The 23,571-nt window shown below is 39.7% G+C and overlaps 1 protein-coding gene across 14 annotated transcripts in view; it reads right to left on the bottom strand.

The window, feature by feature from the left end:
• Window positions 1–15,220: 15,220 nt before the first annotated feature.
• TMPO (thymopoietin) overlaps window positions 15,221–23,571 on the bottom strand; it is a 38,772-nt gene continuing 30,421 nt past the window's right edge. The window contains exons 5-10 of one of the 14 annotated variants that reach the window (XR_010114903.1): window positions 21,180–21,299; window positions 20,986–21,081; window positions 20,463–20,573; window positions 19,089–19,177; window positions 16,696–17,973; window positions 15,221–16,095 (exon numbers count right to left, since the gene is read on the bottom strand). Coding sequence is in view for 3 of the 14 variants with exons in the window: in XM_055238671.2 (XP_055094646.1) it covers window positions 17,688–17,973; window positions 19,089–19,177; window positions 20,463–20,573; window positions 20,986–21,081; window positions 21,180–21,299 (702 nt within the window). In the remaining 11 variants the exon portion in view is untranslated. Of the gene's footprint in view, window positions 17,974–19,088; window positions 19,178–20,462; window positions 20,574–20,985; window positions 21,082–21,179; window positions 21,300–23,571 lie in introns of all 14 variants that reach the window. The other 13 variants (XR_010114904.1, XR_010114905.1, XR_010114906.1 and 10 more) reach the window with 13 other exon arrangements.

The raw sequence follows: 23,571 nt of genomic DNA, 5'->3' as shown, positions 1-23,571 counted from the left end.
CTGGAGTGCAGTAGAGCTATTCACAGGTGTGATCATAGCACACTGCAGCCTCAAACTCCTGGACTCAAGGGATCCTTTGGCCTCAGCCTGCTGAGTAGCTGGGGCTACAGATACACACCACTGAACCCAGCCCTATTACATCTACTTTGTTTTTATTTATTTATTTTTTTGAGATGGAATCATGCTCTGTTGCTCAGGCTGGAGTGCAATGGTGCAATCTTGACTCACTACAACCTCCGCCTCCCAGGTTCAAGCGATTCTCCTGCCTCAGCCTTCAAAGTAGCTGGGACTACAGGCAGGCACCACCACACCCTGCTAATTTTTGCATTTTTAATACAGACGGGGTTTCGCCGTGTTGGCCAGGCTGGTCTCGAACTCCTCAACTCAGGTGATCCACCCACCTCAGCCTCCAAAGTGCTGGGACTACAGGCGTGAGCCACCGTGCCTGGCTATTATGTCTACTTTAAATAGCTTTAAGGAACTGAGTGTGGTAGCTCATGCCGGTAATCCCAGATACTTGGAAGGTTGAGGCAGGAGGATCACTTGAGGCCAGGAGCTTGAGATCCAGCTTAGGCAACATAGCAACAGCGCATTTCCAGTAAAACAAAACAAAACAAGAAAACTGTCACTGTTATGATACCTGAAAACATACCTGAATAAACCTCATTTGAATCTCTTCTGGTCCCTTAAACAAAGAAAAAATTCCACATGTTCTGTTATCTGATGGTGGCAGCCTTCGTTCCATTAATCAAAGATATCCAGAGCCTAGCATGATGGCTCATGCCTGTAATCCCAGCACTTTGGGAGGCTGAGACTGGCAGATCACCTGAGGTCAGGAGTTCGAGACCAGCCTGGGCAAAAAGAGCTACCCACCAAATGCATACTTAACTAAGGAGCAGAGTCTGAATGTTTGGAGTTGCTTATCTTCATTAGTTTGCCTGGCTGGATATTTCTTTGCTGTTATCACAGGTAAGAATGTAAACCCAGAGGCGGAGGTTGCAGTGAGCTGAGATCACGCCACTGCCCTCCAGCTTGGGCAACAGAGTGAGTCTCTGTCTCAAAAAAAAAAAAAAAAAAGTAAACCCTTGGGGCAAATCTGGATTCAAAACTTTAGTCTCTATCAACTAGATGTGTGGCCTCATGAAAATTACTTAACTCCGGCCGGGCGCAGTAGCTCACGCTATAATCACAGCACTTTGGGAGGCTGAGGCAGGTGGATCACTTGAGGTCAGGAGTTCAAGACCAGCCTGGTCAACACGGTGAACCCCGGTCTCTACTAAAAATACAAAAATTAGCTAGCTGTGGTGGTGCGCGCTTGTCATCCCAGCTACTCAGGAGGCTGAGGCAGGAGAATCACTTGAACCCAGGAGGCAGAGGTTGCAGTGAGGCAAGATTGCACCGCTGCCCTCCAGCCCGAGTGACAGAGCAAGACTCAGTCAGAAAGATGGGCGACAGAGCAAGACTCCATCAGAAAGAAGAGAAGGAAGGCAGGCAGGCAGGCAGGCAGGCAGGCAGGCTGGCAGGCTCACTGCAAGCTCTGCCTCCCGGGTTCACGCCATTCTCCTGGCTCAGGCTCCTGAGTAGCTTGGACTACAGGCGTGTGCCACCACGCCAGGCTAATTGTTTTTTTTTTGTATTTTTAGTAGAGACGGGGTTTCACTGTGTTAGCCAGGATGGTCTCGATCTCCTGACCTCTTGATCTGCCCCCCTCGGCCTCCCAAAGTTCTGGGATTACAGGCATGAGTCATTGCGCCTGGCCTGATTTAAATTATTTTGGATATACTCCCAGAAGTGTGTTTGCTGGATCATATGGCAATACCATTTTTAATTTTTTTAGGAACCTCCATACTGTTTTCCATAATGGCTATTCCATTTTACATTCCCGCCAGCAGAGCATAAGGGTTCCAATTTCTCACATCCTTGCCAATACTTGTTATTTTCTGTTTTTTCAATAGTCCTAACAGGTATGAACTGATATCTCATTGTATTTCGATTTGCATTTCCCTAATGATTAATGATGATTTTCATACGCTTATTGGCCCTTTGTCTATTTTCTTTGTTGTTGTTGTTGTTTTGAGATGGTGTTTCACTCTTTTTGCCCAGGCTGGAGTGCAATGGCGCAATCTCAGCTCACTGCAACCTCCACCTCTGGGTTCAGGCAATTCTCCTGCTTCAGCCTCCTGAGTAGCTGGGATTACAGGCATGCGCCACCATGCACGGCTAATTTTGTATTTTTAGTAGAGACAGGGTTTCTCTATGTTAGTCAGGCTGGTCTCGAACTCCTCACCTCAGGTGATCTGCCCACCTTGACCTCCCAAAGTGTTGAGATTACAAGCGTGAGCCACCATGCCCGACCTCTTTGTCTATTTTCTTCGGAGAAATGTTTATTCATGTCTTTGGCCTATTTTAAAATTAGATTATTTGGATTTTTTGTTGTTGAATTGCAGGAGTTCTTTATATATTCTGGATGTGTATCTCCCATTCCATAGGTTGTCTTTTGATGCACAAATGTTTTTAAGTTTCATGTAGCTCCATTTGCATATTTTAGCTTTTGTTGCCTATGCTTTTGGTGCCATATAAAAAAATTCATTGCCAAATTCAAAGTCATGATGCTCTCCCCTTATGTTTTCTTCAAAGAGTTTTATTGTTTTAGGTGTTATGTTTAGGTCCTTAATCTCTTTTTTTTTTTGAGATAGGGTCTTGCTCTGTCATGGAGGCTGGAGTGCAGCCTTGACCTCCTAGATGTGATCACTCGATCCTCCCACTTCAACATCCCGAGTAGTTGTGACTGCAGACACGTGTTACCAGTCCTGGCCAATTTTATTTATTTTTTGTAGAGATGGGGTTTCACTATGTTGCCCAAGCTGGTCTTGAACTCCTGGGCTCAAGAGAGCCTTCTGCCTTGGCCTCCCAAAGCACTGGGATTATAGGCACGAGCCACCTTGCCTGGCCTCCTTAATCTATTTTGAATTAAATTTTGTACATGGTGCTAGGAAAGGGTCTACCTTCATTCTTTTACATATGGATATCCAGTTTTCCAACGCCATTAGTTGAAGAGACTGTTCTTTCCGCATGAGCAGTCTTGGCACGCTTAATGAAAATTACTTGACCATATATGCTAGGGTTTATTTCTGGGCTCTCTATTCTATTCCATTCCATTGGTGTATATGTCTGTCTTTATGCCAGTACTACACTGTTTTGATTACTATAGCTTTGTGATATGTTTTAAAATCAGAAAGTGTGTCCAGGCACGGTGGCTCATGCCTGTAATCCCAGCACTTTGGGAGGCCAAAGCTGGTGGATCACCTGAGGTCAGAAGTTCGAGACTGGCCTGACCAACATGGTGAAACCCATCTCTACTAAAAATACAAAAATTACCTGGGTGTGGTGGCGGGTGCCTGTAATCCCAGCTACTTGGGAGGCTGAGGCAGAAGAATCACTTGAACCTGGGAGGCGGAGGTTGCAGTGAGCAGAGATCGCACCATTGCACTCCAGACTGGGCAACAGAGTGAGACTTTGTCTCAAAAAAACAAAACAAAACAAAACAAAAATTAGCTGGGCATGGTGGCGCATGCCCTGTAGTCCCAGCTACTCAGGAGGCTGAGGCAGGAGAATCGCTTGAACCCAGGAGGCAGAGGTTGCAGTGAGCCAAGATCGCACCACTGCACTCCAGCCTGGGAGACAGAGAGAGATTGTCTCAAAAAAAAAAAAAAAAAAAAAAAGATAAGAGATAAAAAAATACTAATAACAAAATCAGAAAGTGTGAAACCTCCACCTTTGTTCTTTTTCAAGATTGTTTTTGCTATTCAGGTAAGACACAACTCTGTTTGTTTGTTTTGGAGACAGGGTCTCACTCTTGTCTAGGCTGGAGTGTGGTGGTGCGATCTCAGCTCACTGCACTGCCGGGTTCAAGTGATCCTTCGACCTCAGCCTCCCAAGTAGCTGGGACTGTAGATGTGTGCCGCCATGTCCAGCTAATTAAGTATACAATTTTGTGACCATGAAATAACACCTATTTCACCACCACCCTGATCAAGAAACACAGCACTCTCCAGTTACTTCCCTTCCTCATGCATCCTTTCCTGATTACAATTCTCTCCTTTCCACAGGTTATCAGCATTCTGATTTTTTTGGTAATTATTTTCTTACTTCTCTTTATATTTTTAACACAAGTATGCATCCTCAAACAATATAATTTTACCTATTTTTCAACTTGAATTTAAATCATATCATGTATTATTTTTAACTTGTATATATTACTGAACATCATGAAATTCATCCATGCTGTGTAGCAGTAATTCACACATTACATATATTATATTTCTGGCTTTTGGTAACTATGAACAGTGTTGCTATAAATTTTCTTTACATGTGTTCTGGTCTGCAGGTGTAAGAGTTTACCTAGAGGCCATGCACGGTGGCTCACACCTGTAATCCCAGCACTTTGGGAGGCCGAGGGGGGCTGATCGCTTGAGTCCAGGAATTTGAGACTAGCCTGGCCAACATGGCGAAACCCTGTCTCTACTAAAAATACAAAAAATTAGCCAGGTGTGGTGGTGGTGTGCCTGTAGTCTCAGCTATTTGAGAGGGTGAGGCAGGAGAATTGCTTGAACCTGGGAAGTGGAGGTTGCAATGAGCCGAAATAGCACCACTGCACTCCAGTCTGGGCAAAAGAGCAAGACTGTTAAAAAAAAACAACAATAACAAAATTTACCTAGGGTGTATATCTAATCGTGGTATTACTCAATTGTTGGATACACTACATTCAATAGATATGTCAAACTGCTTTTCAGAGTTGTTCCAATTTATACTTCCACCGGTGCACCTGAGTATCCCCCAAGGATCACTTGAGTCCAGAAGTTTGAGACCAGCCTGGGCAACATACTGAGACCCCCCACCTGTATTTAAAAACAAAACAAAAAAAAAACAAAAAAATTCCAACAAATAAATGAAGAGACAATATTTTGCCAAAAAAGGACAAAAGTCTTTAACAAGCATTTCACACATAGCTAATAAACATTAAAAAGTGTATGGTATGACTGGTAAGTAAACCACAGAGAGATATCATTACACACGCATCAGCCTGCTAAAAATTAAATCATGCAATAGCAAGAGTATGTGGGGCCAGGAACGGTGGCTCACGCCTGTAATCGCTTATAATTATTATTCCATTATTCCAAGTGCTCTTTTGTTTTTTTGTTTGTTTGTTTATTGTTTTTTGAGATGGAGTCTCACTCTGTGGCCCATGCTGGAGTGCAGTGGCATGATCTCGGCTTACTGCAACCTCTACCTCCCAGGTTCAAGCGATTCTCCTGCCTCAGTAGCTGGGATTACAGGCGCGTGCCACGACACCCAGCTAATTTTTTTTTTTTTTTTTTTTTTGAGATGGAGTCTCGCCCTGTTGCCCAGGCTGGAGTGCAGTGGCACGATCTTGGCTCACTGCAATCTCCACCTCCCAGGTTCAAGTGATTCTCCTGCCTCAGCCTCCCGAGTAGCTGGAACTACAGGCATCTGCCACAGCGTCCGGCTAATTTTTGGGGTATTTTTAGTACAGGCAGTGTTTCGGCATGTTGGCCATGCTGGTCTTGAGCTCCTGACCTCAAATGATCCACCCGCCTCAGCCACCCAAAGTACTGGGATTACAGGTGTGAGCCACCGTTCCTGGCCCCACATACTCTTTTGCTATTGCATGATTTAATTTTTAGCAGGCTGATGGGTGTGTAATGATATCTCTCTGTGGTTTATTTACCAGTCATGCCATACACTTTTTAATGTTTATTAGCTTTGCGTGAACTGCTTGTTAAAGACTTTTGCCCATTGTTGGCAAAAGATTGTCTCTTTGTTTATTTGTTGGAATTTTTTTGTTTTTTGTTTGTTTGTTTGTTTGTTTGTTTTTAAATACAGGTGGGGGTCTCAGTATGTTGCCCAGGCTGGTCTCAAACTTCTGGGCTCAAGTGATCCTCCTGCCTCTGCCTTCTCAAAGAACTGGGATTACAGGCATGAGCCATTATGCCCAGCCTATTGGTAGAAGGTCTTTATATGTTTTGAATATTCATTGCAATTTAGGCATCCAGTTTTGTGAAATCCCTCAGTTTTGGATCACTTTTATATTAGTTTTTTTTTAGACCAGTTTGTAGAAATTCTTTATATATTTTTGATATGACTGCTTTATCAGACCCATGTACAACAAATATTTTCTCCCACTCTTTGGTTTGCCTTTCCACTCTTTCAGTGATGGCTTTTGGTGAACAGAAGTTTTTAATTTTACTGTAGTCCCATGTATGAATTATTTTAATTATGATTACTGCTTTTCAAAAACATTTAAGAAAGTTTTACCTACTCAAAGTTTATGAAAATATTCTTCTCCTATCCTCTCTTCTAAAATATGTATTGCTTTACCTTTCCAATTTTAAGGATAATACATCTGAAACTAACTTTTCTTAAAAGTAACTTTTAGGCTGGGCATGGTGGCTCACGCCTGTAATCCCAGTACTTCAGGAGGCCGATGTTGGGGATCACCTGAGGTCAGGAGTTTGAGACCAGCCTGGCCAACATGGTGAAACTCCATATCTACTAAAAACACAAAACTTAGCGGGGCATGGTGGCAGACGCCTGTAATCCCAGATACTCGGGAGGCTGAGGCAGGAGAATCACTTGAACCCAGGAGGCGGAGGTTGCAGTGAGCCAAGATTATGCCATTGCATTCCAGCGTAGGTGACAGAGTGAGACTCCATCTCAAAAATAAAGAAATAAATAAATAATAAAAGTAACTTTTAAATGATTGTGAGGTAGGGATCAAGTTTAATGTTTTTCCATAGGGATATTCAATTGATCCATCCCCAAAAGACCAGCCTTTCTCCACTACACAGCAGTGTTGACTTTGTCATCTATCAGGTGACCCTTCAGCCTGTCTGTGGACTCTTTGTTGTGTTCCATTGGCCTGTTTGTCTATTGTTGGAACAAAACCACACTGTCTAAATTGCCACAACTTTATAATAGGGCATGATATCAAGCAGTCAGTGTCATTTTACAGGTTTGTTCTTCTTGAGGTTTGCCTTAGCTATTCTTTGGTCTTTGCATTGCCATTTAAATTTTAGAATCAACTAAGTCAAAATGTTGTATCAATTTCCACACCAAAAATCTGCTGGAATTTTGATTGGGATTATATTGAACTTGTAGATCAATTTGGGAAGAAATAAGATCTTTACATTAACTCTTCCAGTCTATAAATGTATTTATTTTGATTTTCTTTATTTTTTTCTCAATGGTTTGTAGTTTCTAGTGCAAAGGTCTTTGACATCGTTAGATTTAATATTTTTTGATATATTTTGGTGTTGTTATAAGTGATACTTTTCAAAATTTCATTTTCTATTTGTTTCTTGTTGACACAGCAACACAACTCGTTTTAGTGTAATAATCTTATATTTAGAGACCTTGCTAATTAAACCTATTAATTATAATAGTTCTTCTATAGATTCTTTCAGCTTTTTTGCATATACGATCATGTCATCTGTGAGTAATGACATGAACCCAGGAGGCGTTCTTTCCAGGCTTTCTTTTTATAGTCAAGTACTGCTTAATGACGTTTTGATCGATGATGAACCATATATACAACAGTGGTCCCATAAGATTATAAAGAGGCTGAAAAATTCTTATTGCCTAGCGACACTGTAGCCATCATAATGTAGCACAATTCAGTAATCACATATTTCTGGCCATGCTGGTCTAAATAAACTTACTGTGTGGCCAGTCATATAAAAGTATAGTAAAATGATGTACAGTACTTAATATTTGATAATAAACGAGTGTTACTGGTTTATTTGTTTATTGTACTTTTTATCATTATGTTAGAGTGTATTTCTCCTACTTATTAAAAGAAAGTTAAGGCCAGGTGCGGTGGCTCATGCCTGTAATCCCAGCACTTTGGGAGGCAGAGGTGGGTAGATCACAAAGTCAAGAGATTGAGACCATCCTGGCCAACATGGTGAAACCCCGTCTCTGCTAAAAATGCAAAAATTAGCTGGGCGTGGTGGTGCACGCCTGTAGTCCCACTCCTCAGGAGGCTGAGGCAGCAGAATCACTTGAACTTGGGAGGCGGAGGTTGCAGTAAGCCGAGATCGCACCACTACACCCCAGCCTGGCAACATAGCAAGACTCCGTCTCAAAAAAAAAAAAAAAAAAAAAAAAAAAAAGGAGGTTAATTGTAAGACATTCTCAGACAGGTCCTTCAAGAGGTATCCACAAGAAGGCATTGTTATCATAGGCAGGCAGATCACCTGAGGTCAGGAGTTCAAGACCAGCCTGGCCAAAATGGCAAAACCCCGTCTCCTAAAAAATACAAAAATTAGCTCGGCGTGGTGGCATGCACCTGTAATCCCAGCTACTCGGGAGGCTGAGGCAAGAGAATCACTTGAACCTGGGAAGCGGAGGTTGCAGTGAGCTGAGATTGTGCCACTGCACTCCAGCCTGGGCAACAGAGTGAGACTCTGTCTCAAAAGAAAAAATTTATCTATCTATCTATCTATCTATCATCTATCTATCTATCTATCTATCTATCTATCTATCTATCTATCTATCATCTATCTGTATAACGTTATATATTTAAAAAGTATATGTATTTTAAATAGAAATGAGGTTTCAATATGTTGACCAGGCTGGTCTTGAACTCCTGGGTTCTGGCAATCCTCCTGCCTCAGCCTTCTAAAGTGCTGGGGTTACAGGCATGAACCACTGTGTTCAGCCCCTTTTTATTCTTTTTTTTCTGAGACAGAGTCTCGCTTTCTCATCCAGGCTGGAGTGCAGTGGTGTGATCTTGGCTGTCTGCAATCTTAGCCTCCCAAGTTCAAGTGATTCTCCTGCCTCAGCCCCCCAAGTAGATGGAATTAGAGGCACGTACCACCATGCCCAGCTAATTTTTGTATTTTTAGTAGAGACAGAGTTTCATCATGTTGGCCAGGCTGGTCTCAAACTCCTGACTTCAGGTGATCAGCCCACCTCGGATTCCCAAAGTGCTGGGATTACAGGCATGAGCCACTGTGCCCGGCACACCTTGTTTCTTTTTCTCAGCGTTTTTGAGATTCACATATGTTGTGTGTATCAATACCTCTTTGTTAAATCTGACTGAATGCATATACTAGAATTTAAACATTGTCCTTTGTTAGATATTTGGGTTGTTTCTAGTTTTTTGCTATTATGAATAACAGATTTGTAGACACATTTCCACTTCAGAAAATACTTAGGAGTGGAATTATTGCATCTTATGGTAAGTGTATGCTTAACAATATACAAAAATTGCCAAACTGTTTTTCAAATGTTTTACACTCCCACCAGCAATGTATGAGTTCCAGCTTCTCCACATCCTCATCAATATTTTGTTAAGCTTTTTAATTTTAGCCATTCCAACGGGTATGTAGTTCATTGTAATTTTAATTTGCATTCCTCTGAATACTAATAATGTTGCACCAGTGGTTATTAGCCATTCCTATATTTTGTTAAATATCTGCTGAAACCCTCAATTCTTTTGGCTTTCTTTTTTTTTTCTGAGATGGAGTCTTGCTCTGTTACCCAGGCTGGAGGGCAGTGGTGCAATCTCGGCCCACTGCAACCTCTGCCTCCCGGGTTCAAGTGATTCTTCTGCCTCAGCCTCCCAAGTAGCTGGGACTATAGGCGTGCGCCACCATGCTCGGCTAATTTTTGTATTTTTAGTAGAGACAGGGTTTCACCATATTGGCCAGGCTGGTCTGAAACTCCTGACCTCGTGATCTGCCCGCCTCGGCCTCCCGAAGTGGTGGGATTACAGGTGTGAGCCACCATGCCTGACCAATTCTTTAGGTTTTCTTTATATATTCTGAATACAAGTTCTTTGTCAGATCTATATAATGGAAATATTTTCTCTGTGTATGCAGATACATGTGATTATATTAAATTTGCATTATTATTTGCGTTATCATTTGGTTCAAAATACTTTCCCTTTTGATTTCTTTGGCCCATGGATTTAATTATGGTATTTAACTTCCAAACATTTGAGGGTTTTCCAGATATACTTTTGTTATTGACTTTTAATTCTATCCAGATGAGAAAGTATAGTTTCAATTTTTTTGAGACTTTACTGAGACTTATTACCCAACAAAAATTATATCTTTATGAATGCTCCATGTGCCCTTGAGAAGAATGTGTATTCTGCTGTCATTGGATGTAGCATTCTATAAATGTCAATTAGGTCAAATTAGTTGAAGGTACCGTTAATGTCTTTTATAAACTTGCTGAATTTTTGTTATACCAGCTACTGAAAGAAGAGTGTTGAAATCTCCAACTAGACTTTGGTATTTGTCTAATTCTCCTTTTGATTCTGTCACGTTTTGCTTCATGTATTTGGAAGTTTTGTTACTGGGTGCATACACATTTAGGACTTCGTCTTTTTAATACTGACCCTTTATGAATGTCTTTTTATTTTTATTTTATTTTTTGAGACAGAGTCTCGCTCTGTCGCCCAGGCTGGAGTGCAGTCGCGCGATCTCGGCTCACTGCAAGCTTTGCCTCCTGGGTTCACGTCATTCTCCTGCCTCAGCCTCTCGAGTAGCTGGGACTACAGGCGCCCACCACCACGCCCGGCTAATTTTTTTGTATTTTTAGTAGAGACGGGGTTTCACCGTGTTAGCCAGCATGGTCTCTATCTCCCGACATTGTAATCCGCCGCCTCGGCCTCCCAAAGTGCTGGGATTACAGGCCTGAGCCACCGTGCCCAGCCTGAATGTCTTTTTAAAAATCTACAGTAATAGTCATTTTCCTAAAGTCTACTTTGGTATCAATGTAACCATTCTGGATTTATTTTAGTTTTTTCACGGTGTACTCTTTCATTCATTTTAAACCTGTAACTCTATATTTTAAATGTTTCTTGTAGACAGCATATAGTTGGATATTACTTTTAAAAATCCAATCTGACAATCTCCACATTTTAATTTAGACCAAAGTTGTCCAACCCGCAGCCCATGGCTGCATGTGGCCCAACACAAATTAATAAACTTTCTTAAATCACTTCTAATACAATGATATACAGACAGTCCCTAATTTAAGATAGTTCGAGGAAGGGCGCGGTGGCTCACGCCTGTAATCCCACCACTTTGGGAGTCTGAGGCAGACAGATCACGAGGTCAGGATATCCAGACCATCCTGGCCAACATGGTGAAACCTGTCTCTACCAAAATAGAAAAAACTAGCTGGGCGTAGTGGCGCATGCCTGTAGTCCCAGCTATTTGGGAGGCTGAGGCAGAATCACTTGAACCCGGGAGGCGGGGCTTGCAGTGAGCCGAGATTGCGCCACTGCACTCCAGCCTGGCGACAGAGCAAGATCCGTCTCAAAAAAAAAAAAAGTTCGATTTACCATTTTTCGATTTTGTGATGCTGCTAAAGCAACACAAGTTCAGTATACTCCTTGACTTGTGATGGTGTAACATCTGGATAAACCTAATGTAAATCAAGGGGCATCTGTAGTTGGATTTAAGACTACCATCTTATTACTTGTTTTCTACTTTTCCCATCCCTCCAGTGTTTTTTCCTCTTCTCCCACTTTCTTTTGGATTGAGTCTTTTTCTTAGTGTTACACTTTATGTACTCCATTGGTTTACCAGCTATACCTCTGTTTTGTTATTAATGGCTACCTTAGCGTTTACAATATGCATCTTTAACCTATTAAAGTCTATCTTCAAATATTAATCTACATATAAGAACGTGATAACAATATTCATTTTTTATCTTTATTGACATACATTTTACATTTCACATCCCACAATACATGATTGCAATTTTGTATTGAACAGTAAACTACCTTTTAAAGAAAAACAATAAAGTCTTTAGCCACAAATTTACCATTTCTGGCACTCTTCATTCCTTTGTGTAATTCCAGTTTTAAATCTAGTATTCTTTTCCATTTGTAGTTTAATCTGAAGATATCTTTATTTTGAAGGATATTTTTGCTGGGTATCTACACTGATATTTCTTTCATCACTTTAAAGATGTTTCATTACTGTCTGACTTGCACTATTACTAATGAGTAGTAGTAACTAATTGCTGATTACCCATGTCATGTGTACAGCTTTCTCCAGTTGCTAAGTTGTCTTTCATTGTTTTTCTTCCCCCACCCTTTATCATAAACTGGTACGCAATAGCTTCAGTAAAGTGCCTTGTTTTTTTTTTTGTTTCGTTTTTTTTGAGACGGAGTCTCACTCTGTCGCCCAGGCTGGAGTGCAGTGGCGCAATCTAGGCTCACTGCAAGCCCCGCCTCCCAGGGTTCACGCCATTCTCCTGCCTCAGCCTCCAGAGTAGCTGGGACTACAGGGGCCCGCCACCACACCCGGCTAATTTCTTTTTGTATTTTCAGTAGAGATGGGGTTTCACCGTGTTAGCCTGGATGGTCTCAAATCTCTTGACCACGTGAACCACCCGCCTCGGCCTCCCAAAGTGCTGAGATTACAGGCATGAGCCACCGTGCCTGGCCACAGTTGCCTTGGTTTGACTGTTCTGGGGTCACTTGAACTTCCCACACTTGGGCTTATATAGTTTCTGGGAACTTAGTAAATTTTCAGCCATTTCTTAAGAAAGTTTATTTCCCCCTGCACTCCCTCCTCCCCTGGTATTATCATTATTACATCTATGAAAGACTGCTAGATATTGGCCCGGCACGATGTCTCACGCTTGTAATCCTAGCACTTTGGGAGGCCGAGGCAGGCGGATCACCTGAGGTCAGGAGTTCGAGACCAGCCTGACCAACATGGAGAAACCCCGTCTCTACTAAAAATACAAAATTAGCCAGGCGTGGAGGCGCATGCCTGTAATCTCAGTTACTCGGGAGGCTGAGGAAGGAGAATCGCTTGAACCCAAGAGGCGGAGGTTGTGGTGAGCCGAGATCGCGCCATTGCACTGCAGCCTGGGCGACAAGAGCGAAAAGTCCATCTCAAAAAAAAAAAAAAAAAAAAAAAAGTGCTAGATATTGTCTCACACACAGGTTACTGAGGCTTTGTTGAGGTGCTTTTTAGCCTTTTCCTCTCTCTGCTTCAGTTTGGATAATTTTTTTTTTTTTTTTTTTTTTTTTTTTTTTTTTTTTTTAAGATAGGGTCGTCTCCTGAGTAGCTGGGACTATAGGCATGAGCCACCACACCTATATATTTCCTGAAGAAAAAAAAAAAGAAAGAAATAGGGTCTCATTATGTTGACCAGGCTGGTTTTGTATTCCTGGGCTTAAGTGATCCTCCTGCCTTGGCCTCCCAGGAGCTGGGAATACAGGCAAAAGCCACAATGCCTGGCCAAGACACAAACATTTCTATCACCTTGCAAGAATCTCTCACAGTTAATAGCCACTCCTCCCTAAGGTATGTAGTATTCTGACTTCTATCGCCATGGACTGTTTTTGCTTTTCTACATTAGGAATTTTGAATGGAACAATGCCCTACTTTTTCCCAGGCTTGCTCCATTTAACATTGTCTGTTGGGTCCATCATGATGTGACATGTAGAAATGCTCAACTTATGATGGGGTATATGTGCCAATAAACTCATCATAAACATAAGTTGGAAATGCATTTATAGCTCCTAAAGGCTTACATCCCCTTCCTCCAAAAGGAAGGAAAATGTATTCACTGTCACAAGATCAATGTGTCAATTTCTGGACAATACTCATTAGTGGTCTATTGTCAGGATTTAATTTTCATACTCAGCTTTTATTCCAAATAAGCAAGTTTTTAGTTCTTTGACTATAAGGTCATTAGTTTCTCTCAATATAATGAACAATAGCAATATTTAAATTGCTAATAAACCTATATGGTTATTAGTTAATAGACAATATGATTCAATTTTATTATTATTTTTTTTTTTTTTGAGATGGAATTTCGCCTTTGTTGCCCAGGCTGGATTGTGCCCAGGCTAGAGTGCAATGGCAAGATCTCAGCTCACTAAAACCTCCGCCTCCCAGGTCCAAGCGATTCTCGTCTCAGCCTGCGGGGTAGCTGGGATTACAGACACATGCCACCATGCCCGGCTAATTTTTGTATTTTCAGTAGAGATGGGGTTTCATCATATTGGTCAGGCTGGTCTCAAACTCCTGACCTCAGGTGATCCCTGTCTCGGCCTCCCCAAGTGTTGGAATTACAGGCGTGGGCCAATGCACCTGGCCTATTATTATTTTTGAGACAAGAGTTTTGCTCGTCACCCAGACTAGAGTGCAATGGCACCATCTCGGCTCACTGCAACCTCCGCCTCCCAGGTTCAAGGGATTCTCCCGCCTCAGTCTCTTGAGTAGCTGGGGCTGCAGGGGTGCACCACTACCCCCAGCTAATTTTGTTTTTTTTTTGTAGACAAGGTTTCGCCACGTTGGCCAGGCTGGTCTTGAAACTCCTGACCTTGGCTGACCCACTCACCTCGGCTTCCCAAAGTGCTGGGATTACAGGCATGAGGTACCACACCCAGCATCAGATGCTTTAAAAAAAACTTCCCCAAAGAATGCCTCAATATAAGTTCAAAGAAAATTCTAAAACTGCACCCATGCACCATCAACTACACATTTTTGTCACAGAGAAAGTATCAAATGTCTGTTGCATTAAGTGGCAAAATTTGGTAACACCTCTAACCATCAATTTCCTCATCTGTAATGAGATTACAAAAATGCCTACTCCAAAGGATTATCGTGAGGATTGAGTCAATCAATACATATTAAACACACAGAAAAGTACCTAGCACATGGTAAGCATGCAATAAAACTTGTTTTAAGCCTTTGATGCGATTTGCCTTCTAATTAATTATGGTGTCTATACTATCTTGAGAAACACTAATTTAAGTCAAATCACCTCTGGGGACACATGAATGATGAAGACATAATGGCACTTTCATCTTGTGAGCACAGCTCCATGACGTATCACAGTGACACTGGCTTAGTCTCACAGCAAGACTAACAATCATAAGGGTCATAGGTAAACACTAAAGACAGTAAAACTGGTGGGAAAAAGGAACTAGGTGTGGGAGAGGTGCCTTGGAGCGCTTCTTAATGTCATTCTGTGAGTACAATAGCTACACGTTGCTTACCTTTGAATAAATGAGAACCTGATTACAATGATAAGAAGTAAAACATATGAACAGACTGAAATAAAACACAATAATCCATAAATACCACATAAGAAATGTTATCCAGAAATCATAGTTTGTGCTATCTGAAAACCATTTATGCAGCGACAAAACTAGAGGTTAATTACTTTTTATTATTGAATTATACTGTAAAGTCTACATCTACAATTTAATCAGGAAGAAATGCTTTGCATTTACATCAAGGACACATTTATTCTAATGGAATAAAACAGACACACACAAAAGACCGAGTACATGTTTTTAAAAAATGACTACATGTTTCACCTGGTCCATTTTTGCTATTTGGACCATACTTTTAAGTGAATTGATCTTACATACATGTTAAGTCTGATTTATCTCCCCACATTTTTAAACACTAAATGAAGCTTCTCACAATTTCTAATTGTAAACAAAAGGCTGAAAACAATATGGGAAACAAAGTTTCAAAACAAAGAAAAGTTGAGTAAAAGGTGCCCCCTCTATGGCTCATCTCAAAGAAACATTTTACTCAGAGAGGCAAACATTTCTGATCTAGGAGTAAGTTTCCCACTCACTTTGCAAGGACCCACTCATTCTGCAGGAAGACCTACAAGTCTTTCTGGTCTCAACTGCAAAGTATGTGAAAATGTGTATGAAAGATCTAAAAGCTAAATATTAGAATAAGGCTAATTGAAATCAAAATTGTGTGCTGGTCTAAATATACATCTTCAGCTTCTTCCTTTTTAATAAGTATTTTTATTTCAGATGCATTTAAAAATAACTTACATTTTTAGTGTGCTTTATGGTCAATGACTGTAAAGTTGAAACTCAAATGAGTCGGTTTAAAATTTTTGTTTCATTTGATTCTATTGAAATTTTAATCACCTACTACTTTAACCAAGTTATTCATGAGGTAAGTTTCAGCTTAAAAAAAAAAAAAATCAACCACAAAGATAACCATTTCAAGAGTACACAAAATCATAATGCTGGCCGGGCGCAGTGGCTCACACCTGTAATCCCAGCACTTTGGGAAGCTGAGGCGGGCAGATCACTTGAGGTCAGGGGTTCGAGACCAGCCTGGCCAACATGGTGAAACCCCGTCTCTGCCGAGGCAGGAAAATTGCTTGAACCTGGGAGGCAGAGGTTGCACCAAGCCCAGATCGTGCCACTGCACTACAGTCTAGGTGACAAGAGCGAGACTCCATCTCAAAAAAAAAATAAAATAAAATAAATAAAAAATAATCATAATGCCCACCTCTTATTTAGAGTATACAACTTAATTAACTACCACTTATGATGTAATATAAAAGCAAGTACTTTTTGTACTTTCTTTTTTGTTTTTGAGATGGAGTCTCGCTCTGTCGCCAGGCTAGAGTGCAGTGACGTAATCTCGGCTCATTGCAACCTCTGTCTCCTGGGTTCAAACAATTCTCCTGCCTCAGTCTCCCTAGTAGATGGGACTATAGGTGCGCATCACCACGCCCAGCTAATTTTTTGTATTTTTAGTAGAGACGGGGTTTCACCATGTTGGCAGGATGGTCTTGATCTCTTGACCTCGTGATCCACCCGCCCTAGCCTCCCAAAGTGCTGGGATTACAGGCGTAAGCCACCGTGCCCAGTCCTTTTTGTACTTTCTAATCAAATTATGCTGGGAAATATAGGGCAAAAAAAGCTTAGCAAAATTTGTTTCTGGTAACAAGACAATGCAATAATGAATCCAAATGAAACATAAGACCAGTGTTTACAATTTCTAACTTCTAAACAAACATACACACACTTATCTAAAACATATTTTGGTAGCAAAGAGGATGACTGAATAAATGTTTTGCTGTAAATAAAAAATACAGATTTCCAATTATAGCCTTATAGCTAGCTAAACAGCTTTTCAAAACATGTATAGCTAGCCAACAATTCTCTAAAATATGTATGTTACGCTAAAAGATCTCTGCTAAAAATCTACTGTATGTAAATGGGTCTTACTGAAGTAGGACTTTCATGATACTGTGTCTTAAAAAGTGAGCATGATAGGGCTACAACAATATTACTATTAATAAAGGTTACAGAAGAGATTATTGCTGTACTTTTCCTCATAAACACCATCAAACTTTGTTGCAGTTACAAAAAGTACAACCAAGTTACTTTTCCTCTTACTGAATTTCATTATGTTTCACATATTTGTAGTTTTGATTCAGCAGAGAATAATCCTTAAAATCTTTTCTGTAAGAATTCTAAGTATTTAAATGTGTAGCTTCACATTATACTATCATGTTTCGCCCTTCTTGTTTCCCAAATACACAAAAAACATATACATTTTTTCAAAAATGAAATAAGATGCCCACATTAAAAAAATAAAGCCTACAAAAAGTTCCAGAGCTAAAAAAGATTATTCATATGGCACAAAGTGATCTCCTACTAGTCCAAAGTTCAAAAACATTTTAATGAAGTCCATTTATATATATTTTGTTTGTTTTTCAATGAAATACTACATTTATTGAGGCAAAATCACATTATTTTTAGTTCTTGGAGTCAAGTGTACACAAATGTTTTTCAACACAGTTATTAAAAATAGGAGACCAAGTTGAACGTGCCAAAGAGATACCATTCAGTTGGATTTTCTAGGGTCAACATGAAGAAAATTAGAGAAGGGATTTACTTGGTTGGTTTCCATAGCTTGATAGACCAAAAACAAAAAAACTGCCACAACAACAAACAGCAAAATTTTTATCCATACGGGAATGGAGCGTCCCTTTTTTGTCTTTTCTGACTTGACATCTGCCAAGGGAACATACTTAGGAACATATTTAGATGAAAAAGACTCCTCCATCCTGAAATCACTGAGTTCTAATGGCCGGCCTGCAGCCCCTTTGATTGGTCTGCGGCAACTAGCACTGTTGGGAGTGAAAGGAGGAAGAGAAAAATAATTTTAGATAAAGCCATGATTTAGAGAAATAACATAAAATGTCATTGCCACTCCTAATTCCAAGCACATTCCCTGAGGTAACAGTAGAAAATTGATACATATAAAGCAGTGAGGTCAGTCAGCCTATTTAAAACTTCTACACATTTTCTATTTTAAAAGTTAGATGGGCCGGGCATGGTGGCTCACGCCTGCAATCCCAGCACTTTGGGAGGCCAAGGCGAGCAGATCACCTGAGGTCAGGAGTTCAAGACTAGCCTGGCCAACATGGTGAACCCCTGTCTCTACAAAAATACAAAAATTAGCCAGGCATGATGGTGGGTGCCTGTAATCCCAGCTACTCAGGAGGCTGAGGCAGGAGAATCGCTTGAACCCAGGAGGTGGAGGTTGTAGTGAGCTGAGATCACGCCACTGTACTCCAGCCTGGGCGACAGAGCAAAACTCCGTCTCCAAAAAAAAAAAAAAAAGTTCGATGCATATTAGAAAAGAATATTCAGAACACTGATAGTCACTAAACCTGCCTTCTTAAAGGCTCTTCAAAGCTCATGTTTAGGAGTAAAGAGGAAAAACAAAACAGTTTTGGTTGTGTTTCTTTCAGTTAAAAATTAAGGTATATAAACACAGCCTTTTCAATTAGAAAAGAGAAACTCGGGGGGAAAAAAGTATTTCTCACTAGATTTTCGTTTAGATTTTAACATATGAATTAAGTAGTAGGTAAGTGATTTATTTTAAATCCTCCATTTACCAATTGCAATTTTGAAACTCATTCAACTTTCAAGAATATTTACTGGTGGGCTTAGGGGAATTAAACTGCTCCCAAAAGAACAGTTCGTTCACTTATTTATTTAAGAGTCAGTGGGTAGACAGTCTCATTATGTTGCCCAGACTGGTCTCGAACTTCTGGGCTCAAGCAATCCACCTGCCTTAGTCTCTTGAGTAGCTGGGACTATAGGCATGTACCATTGTACCTGGCTCCAAAAGAACAGCTTAATTCTGAGCAGAAGTACAGTAACTTTGTGATGAAGAATTAAAAATAAAGATTCTCTACTAGAATACACTAGTACTTGTTTAAATGTATCTGAATACCTAATTCCTGTTGGTGTAGATGCTTCATAGGGGAACATTTCCTTAAGAATATCCCTTTCTACTCTTCTTTCCTCTGTTTTTTCTCCCACCTAGTAAGAAACAAACAAACAAACAACCACAAGTTAAAATTTAGTGTAAACATGCAACAATTAAAACATAAATAAGTTTTAGAGAACAAAATGCCTTTAAATCTATCATAGATTTTACAGCTGCCATTTCTAAATTATTATCTAGGTATCCACATGCTTCCAAGGCTCTCTTCAAATTTCTTGAAGATACCTTATATATGTGGTTATTGGAGTGAAAAACTGCCACACATTTAAATAACTGGGGGGAAAAAAATTCAGTAATCTAACATGGCAATGCTAATTCCCTCACTGATTTTCTGTTTTCTACTATTAAGAGTATACTGTTGGGCTGGGCATGGTGGCTCACACCTGTAATCCCAGCTCTTTAGGAGGCCGAGGCGGGTGGATCACCTGAGGTCAGGAGTTCGAGACCAGCCTGACCAACATAGTGAAATCCCGTCTCTACTAAAAATACAAAAATCAGCCGGGCATAGTGGCGGGCACCTGTTATCCCAGCTACTCAAGAAGCTGAGGCAGGAGAATCGCTTGAACCCAGGAGGCGGAGGTTGCAGTGAGCTGAGATCGTGCCACTGTACTCCAGCCTGGGCAACAGAGCAAGACTCCGTTTCAAAAAAAAAAAAAAGTATACTGTTTCTTCATTTATTAAGAATTCTGTAGTAAAAGATAAAATACAGAAGATACTCAACATGAACCTTTAGCAAATTTTATTATATGTTTTAAAATTATAGTCAATGCAATATGCCCAAATTAAAAAAAAAATGTTTAGCTTGTTTCACTGTTTACCTTTATGTCCAGAACAAAGTAATAAATGTTTCAGCTCCTTTTGTAAAGATTCATTCAAATTAAAATGCACCATGCAGTTAGTACTTTCAAGCTTAATTACACAGGAGTTAACCCATTCCAGCACCACATAAAGTTATGTTAAAGTCTCTTATTTGACCCGTCAACAAAAGAAGTGTAGCCTCCCTCACAGCCCAGCAGCACTTTAAAACTTGCATCCATGACAAACAGAACATATTACAAGCAGAACACAAATGACCACTCCCTTGAAAACTGGAACTTAAGAGGGATACAGTGGCAAGAGGATAGTATTAGCATGTCAAACTATATTAGTTAATTTCTGTTTTCACTAATAAAAGTGTCCTTAAAATAATTTATGCATATTTACACACACCACCCAATAAAGAAAGCTCTGCTCCCTCCCACTCCAAAAAAAATAAAATAAAATAAATATTTCCTCTTTGAAAGATCAATGATAGCATCGATCTAAATTGTATTCATTTACTTCAGCTCTTGTCAATGGTTTCTTTGGTGCTCTTCTGGGTATGTCTGAGAATTCAGTGATTGGCAGAATAGGAGATGCATGCTTGAAATTTCCAGTCACCCTATTGACAACCTGCCAAGATTCAAATTATTCAGACTCAGAATTATCCAAACATAACACAGACACTTAAAAAGAAAAGAAAGATATTTTATCTCTGTAATATTAGAAATTTTCCCTTAGTAAAGATTTAAGCAAGAGCCTACAAACACAACTTAGTGCCTCACATATGAAGCCTCATTCTTCAAATATTTTAACAAAAAATATCCTTATACTTTCTTGAACAATGAATTAGATTTCTTTACATAAATTGGATACTATAGGAAAATTCTAAAATTCAGAACTATATGGGGAAAATCAGTTTAAAACTGTTAAAAAAAAAAAAACATATAAATTTGAGATTTGCCAAAATTCACCACCTCCCCATTTCCAATTAAAGGGTAATTTACAAAGAATACCACTTGTATAGTTTATGAAACATATTTACTAAGGATTCGTTGCTTGAAGCCATTATAGTTTCAGCTATGGGAGTACTCTCTGAAATTACTGGACCATCTATACGAAAATGTTCTGAAGTTTCCACCTGTTAGTTTGAAAACAAAACAAAAACAATAAATATAAAATAATACTAAAACCCTACCAATCTGAAAACCCAATTCTAAGGAATAAGCCTTGCATCACCCTTTTCCTTGGAGTTCTTCTTGACCCTCTTGTAGATTCCCTAGTTAATGCCTGCAGAGGTCCGCCTTTTGAAGATCCACTTGTCCATTCAGTCTCAGTTATTCCAGCTTGAGAATAGCTCTATTCAAGCATCAACACATTAACAAGTCATATTCTAACATCAAATACTTTAATAACGGCCATACTGGCATACTGAGAAGCCAAGAAATAAAAGTCTCCAAATGCCAGCATTTACAAACAATGCTATGCCCTCAAAATATTCCTAAATGTATTAATTGAACTGATATTTAGGCATCAGAAAACACTTAAAAAGTGCTAACATACACTAAAGAATCCACCTATAGTAGCTCACAAATTATCATAAAAATGATGGGAAAAAAAGCACATCAACTATCACCAGTTCCCTTTTTGACTCACTGTTTGCTATTTGGCTCTAGTACTGGAGCTACATCTCTGTCTAAACAAAAAGCAGACTGATCATGACTTAGAAGAAAGTCATCTATTATAAGTCAGTTTCCTTTTAAAACAAAAACACAAACTTTTGTAATTGTTAGCATAGATTAAACATTATTATTTTCATATGGTCAGAATCATTTTAGTAGAATCAGTTTAAATTATAATCCCACATATAGCTTCTTTGAACTAAAAAATTCTCAGGTGTCAAACTTTTCTTGGAAACAGATACAAAATTAGGTAGCCACAAAAACCCTGTGGTCACTCTTTAATCAATATGCAAGCCTAATGTCACTTTCAAATCTCAATGCTATCCATGTCACTATAGAAAGACAGAAAACAGCTGCCTCAGATTAATTCTCAGTCTCAGATTAATTTCTATGTTCCACTGATCATTCCTCGTTTTAAAGAATCCAGCATTTCTTACATACTGGTTTAAAACCCATTAGATCAGTTCTTCTTAAATTGTAATGTGCCTATCAATCACTTGAAGCTTTTGTTAAATGCAGATTCTGATTCTGTAGCTGTAGGGCCCGAAATTCCACATTCCAAGTAGCAAGGTTTTCAGTTTTGAAGCCGCTATTACCAGATGATTCTTTTAAATTCTTTTAACTAGAGAATATCCATCAATGATCAGTATTATCGTAGAGTGTCCTTCTGTTGTCACTTTTGCTTTCACGCCAATATTTAACCTAGATTACTGATGGTTTTATGTCCAAGTCAATGTCTATTAAATTTAAAGACATTTTTTTTTTAAACTTTAATCCTGTGACAGGAGTGGTCATCCAATAAATACGCCTAAATGGCTGGATGTAATACTACCAAAACTCCACAAGTTACAGACATAGTCTCATAAATCATGGTTTTGTATTTATCTATATTTGGAATTGACGTTGTAAGAGTTTTAAGTCACAATCTGAATCTCTGGGTTCCTTATCCTATCAATTAGGAAGTATTTGCTGAATGCAAAATTATTGCCAAAAAACCTCCGCTCACCGCAACCTCCACTCACTGCAACTGCTCCACCTGCGAGGTTCAAGTGATTCTCCTGCCTCACCCTCCTGAGTAGCTGGGATTACAGGCACACACCAGCACACTTGGCTGATTTTTTTGCATTTTCAGTACAGACAGGGTTTTGCCATGTTGGCCAGGCTGGTCTCCTGACCTCAGGTGATCCACCCACCTGGGCCTCCCAAAGTGCTGGGATTACAGGTGTGAGCCACTGCACCTGGCCAGAGTAAGTGCTTTTTAATAGTCAAATTACCGACTATTTGAATAGACAGAAAGGTAGTTTTATAATCTGAGATTCTCAATCCTTGTGGCACAGTACCATCAAGGAGAGCTTTAAAAAAAAAAAAGCAAATGCCCCCAACTACCATAACCAATTAAATCAGAATCTCTTCAGGTCTGGGAATAGATAATTTCTAAAGCTCCTGAGATAACTAAAAGCCATCTTAAAGGCCTATCAATTTAAGTAAAACATGACCAATATGGTTACTCATACTTTTATTAAAAAAACAAAAACAAAAACAAAACAGCCTCATATTCCTCCATTTGAGAACAGTACTTTCAAACATTGCTGGTGGGAATGCAAATTGCTTCAACTCATATGCAGAGAAATGTAATGGTGAAATTACCTAGCAATTTTACTTGTACGCTTCCCCAAGATAAACTGGCAAAAAATATGCAATGACACATGCAAAATGCTGCTCCATGGTTCATCCTGGCATTATTCATAATAACATATAGCTGAAAACAACTCAAATATTCACCAAATGGAGAGTGGTTAAATAAATTACAGTACATCCATAAAATGCAACACATAAAATGCAGTTGTACAAAGCAATGAGGAAGATGGCTACATTCCGATATGGAGTGATCTCTAGGTTACATGTTTAGGTTAAAAATGGAAATGTACAAAGCAGGCTGCATTTTATGT

Source organism: Symphalangus syndactylus, chromosome 13, assembly GCF_028878055.3.
Source record: "Symphalangus syndactylus isolate Jambi chromosome 13, NHGRI_mSymSyn1-v2.1_pri, whole genome shotgun sequence".
NCBI classification, from domain to species: Eukaryota; Metazoa; Chordata; class Mammalia; order Primates; family Hylobatidae; genus Symphalangus; species Symphalangus syndactylus.
Note: the sequence above shows the minus strand (reverse complement) of the source record. Positions and strands in the feature narration are given on the sequence as shown.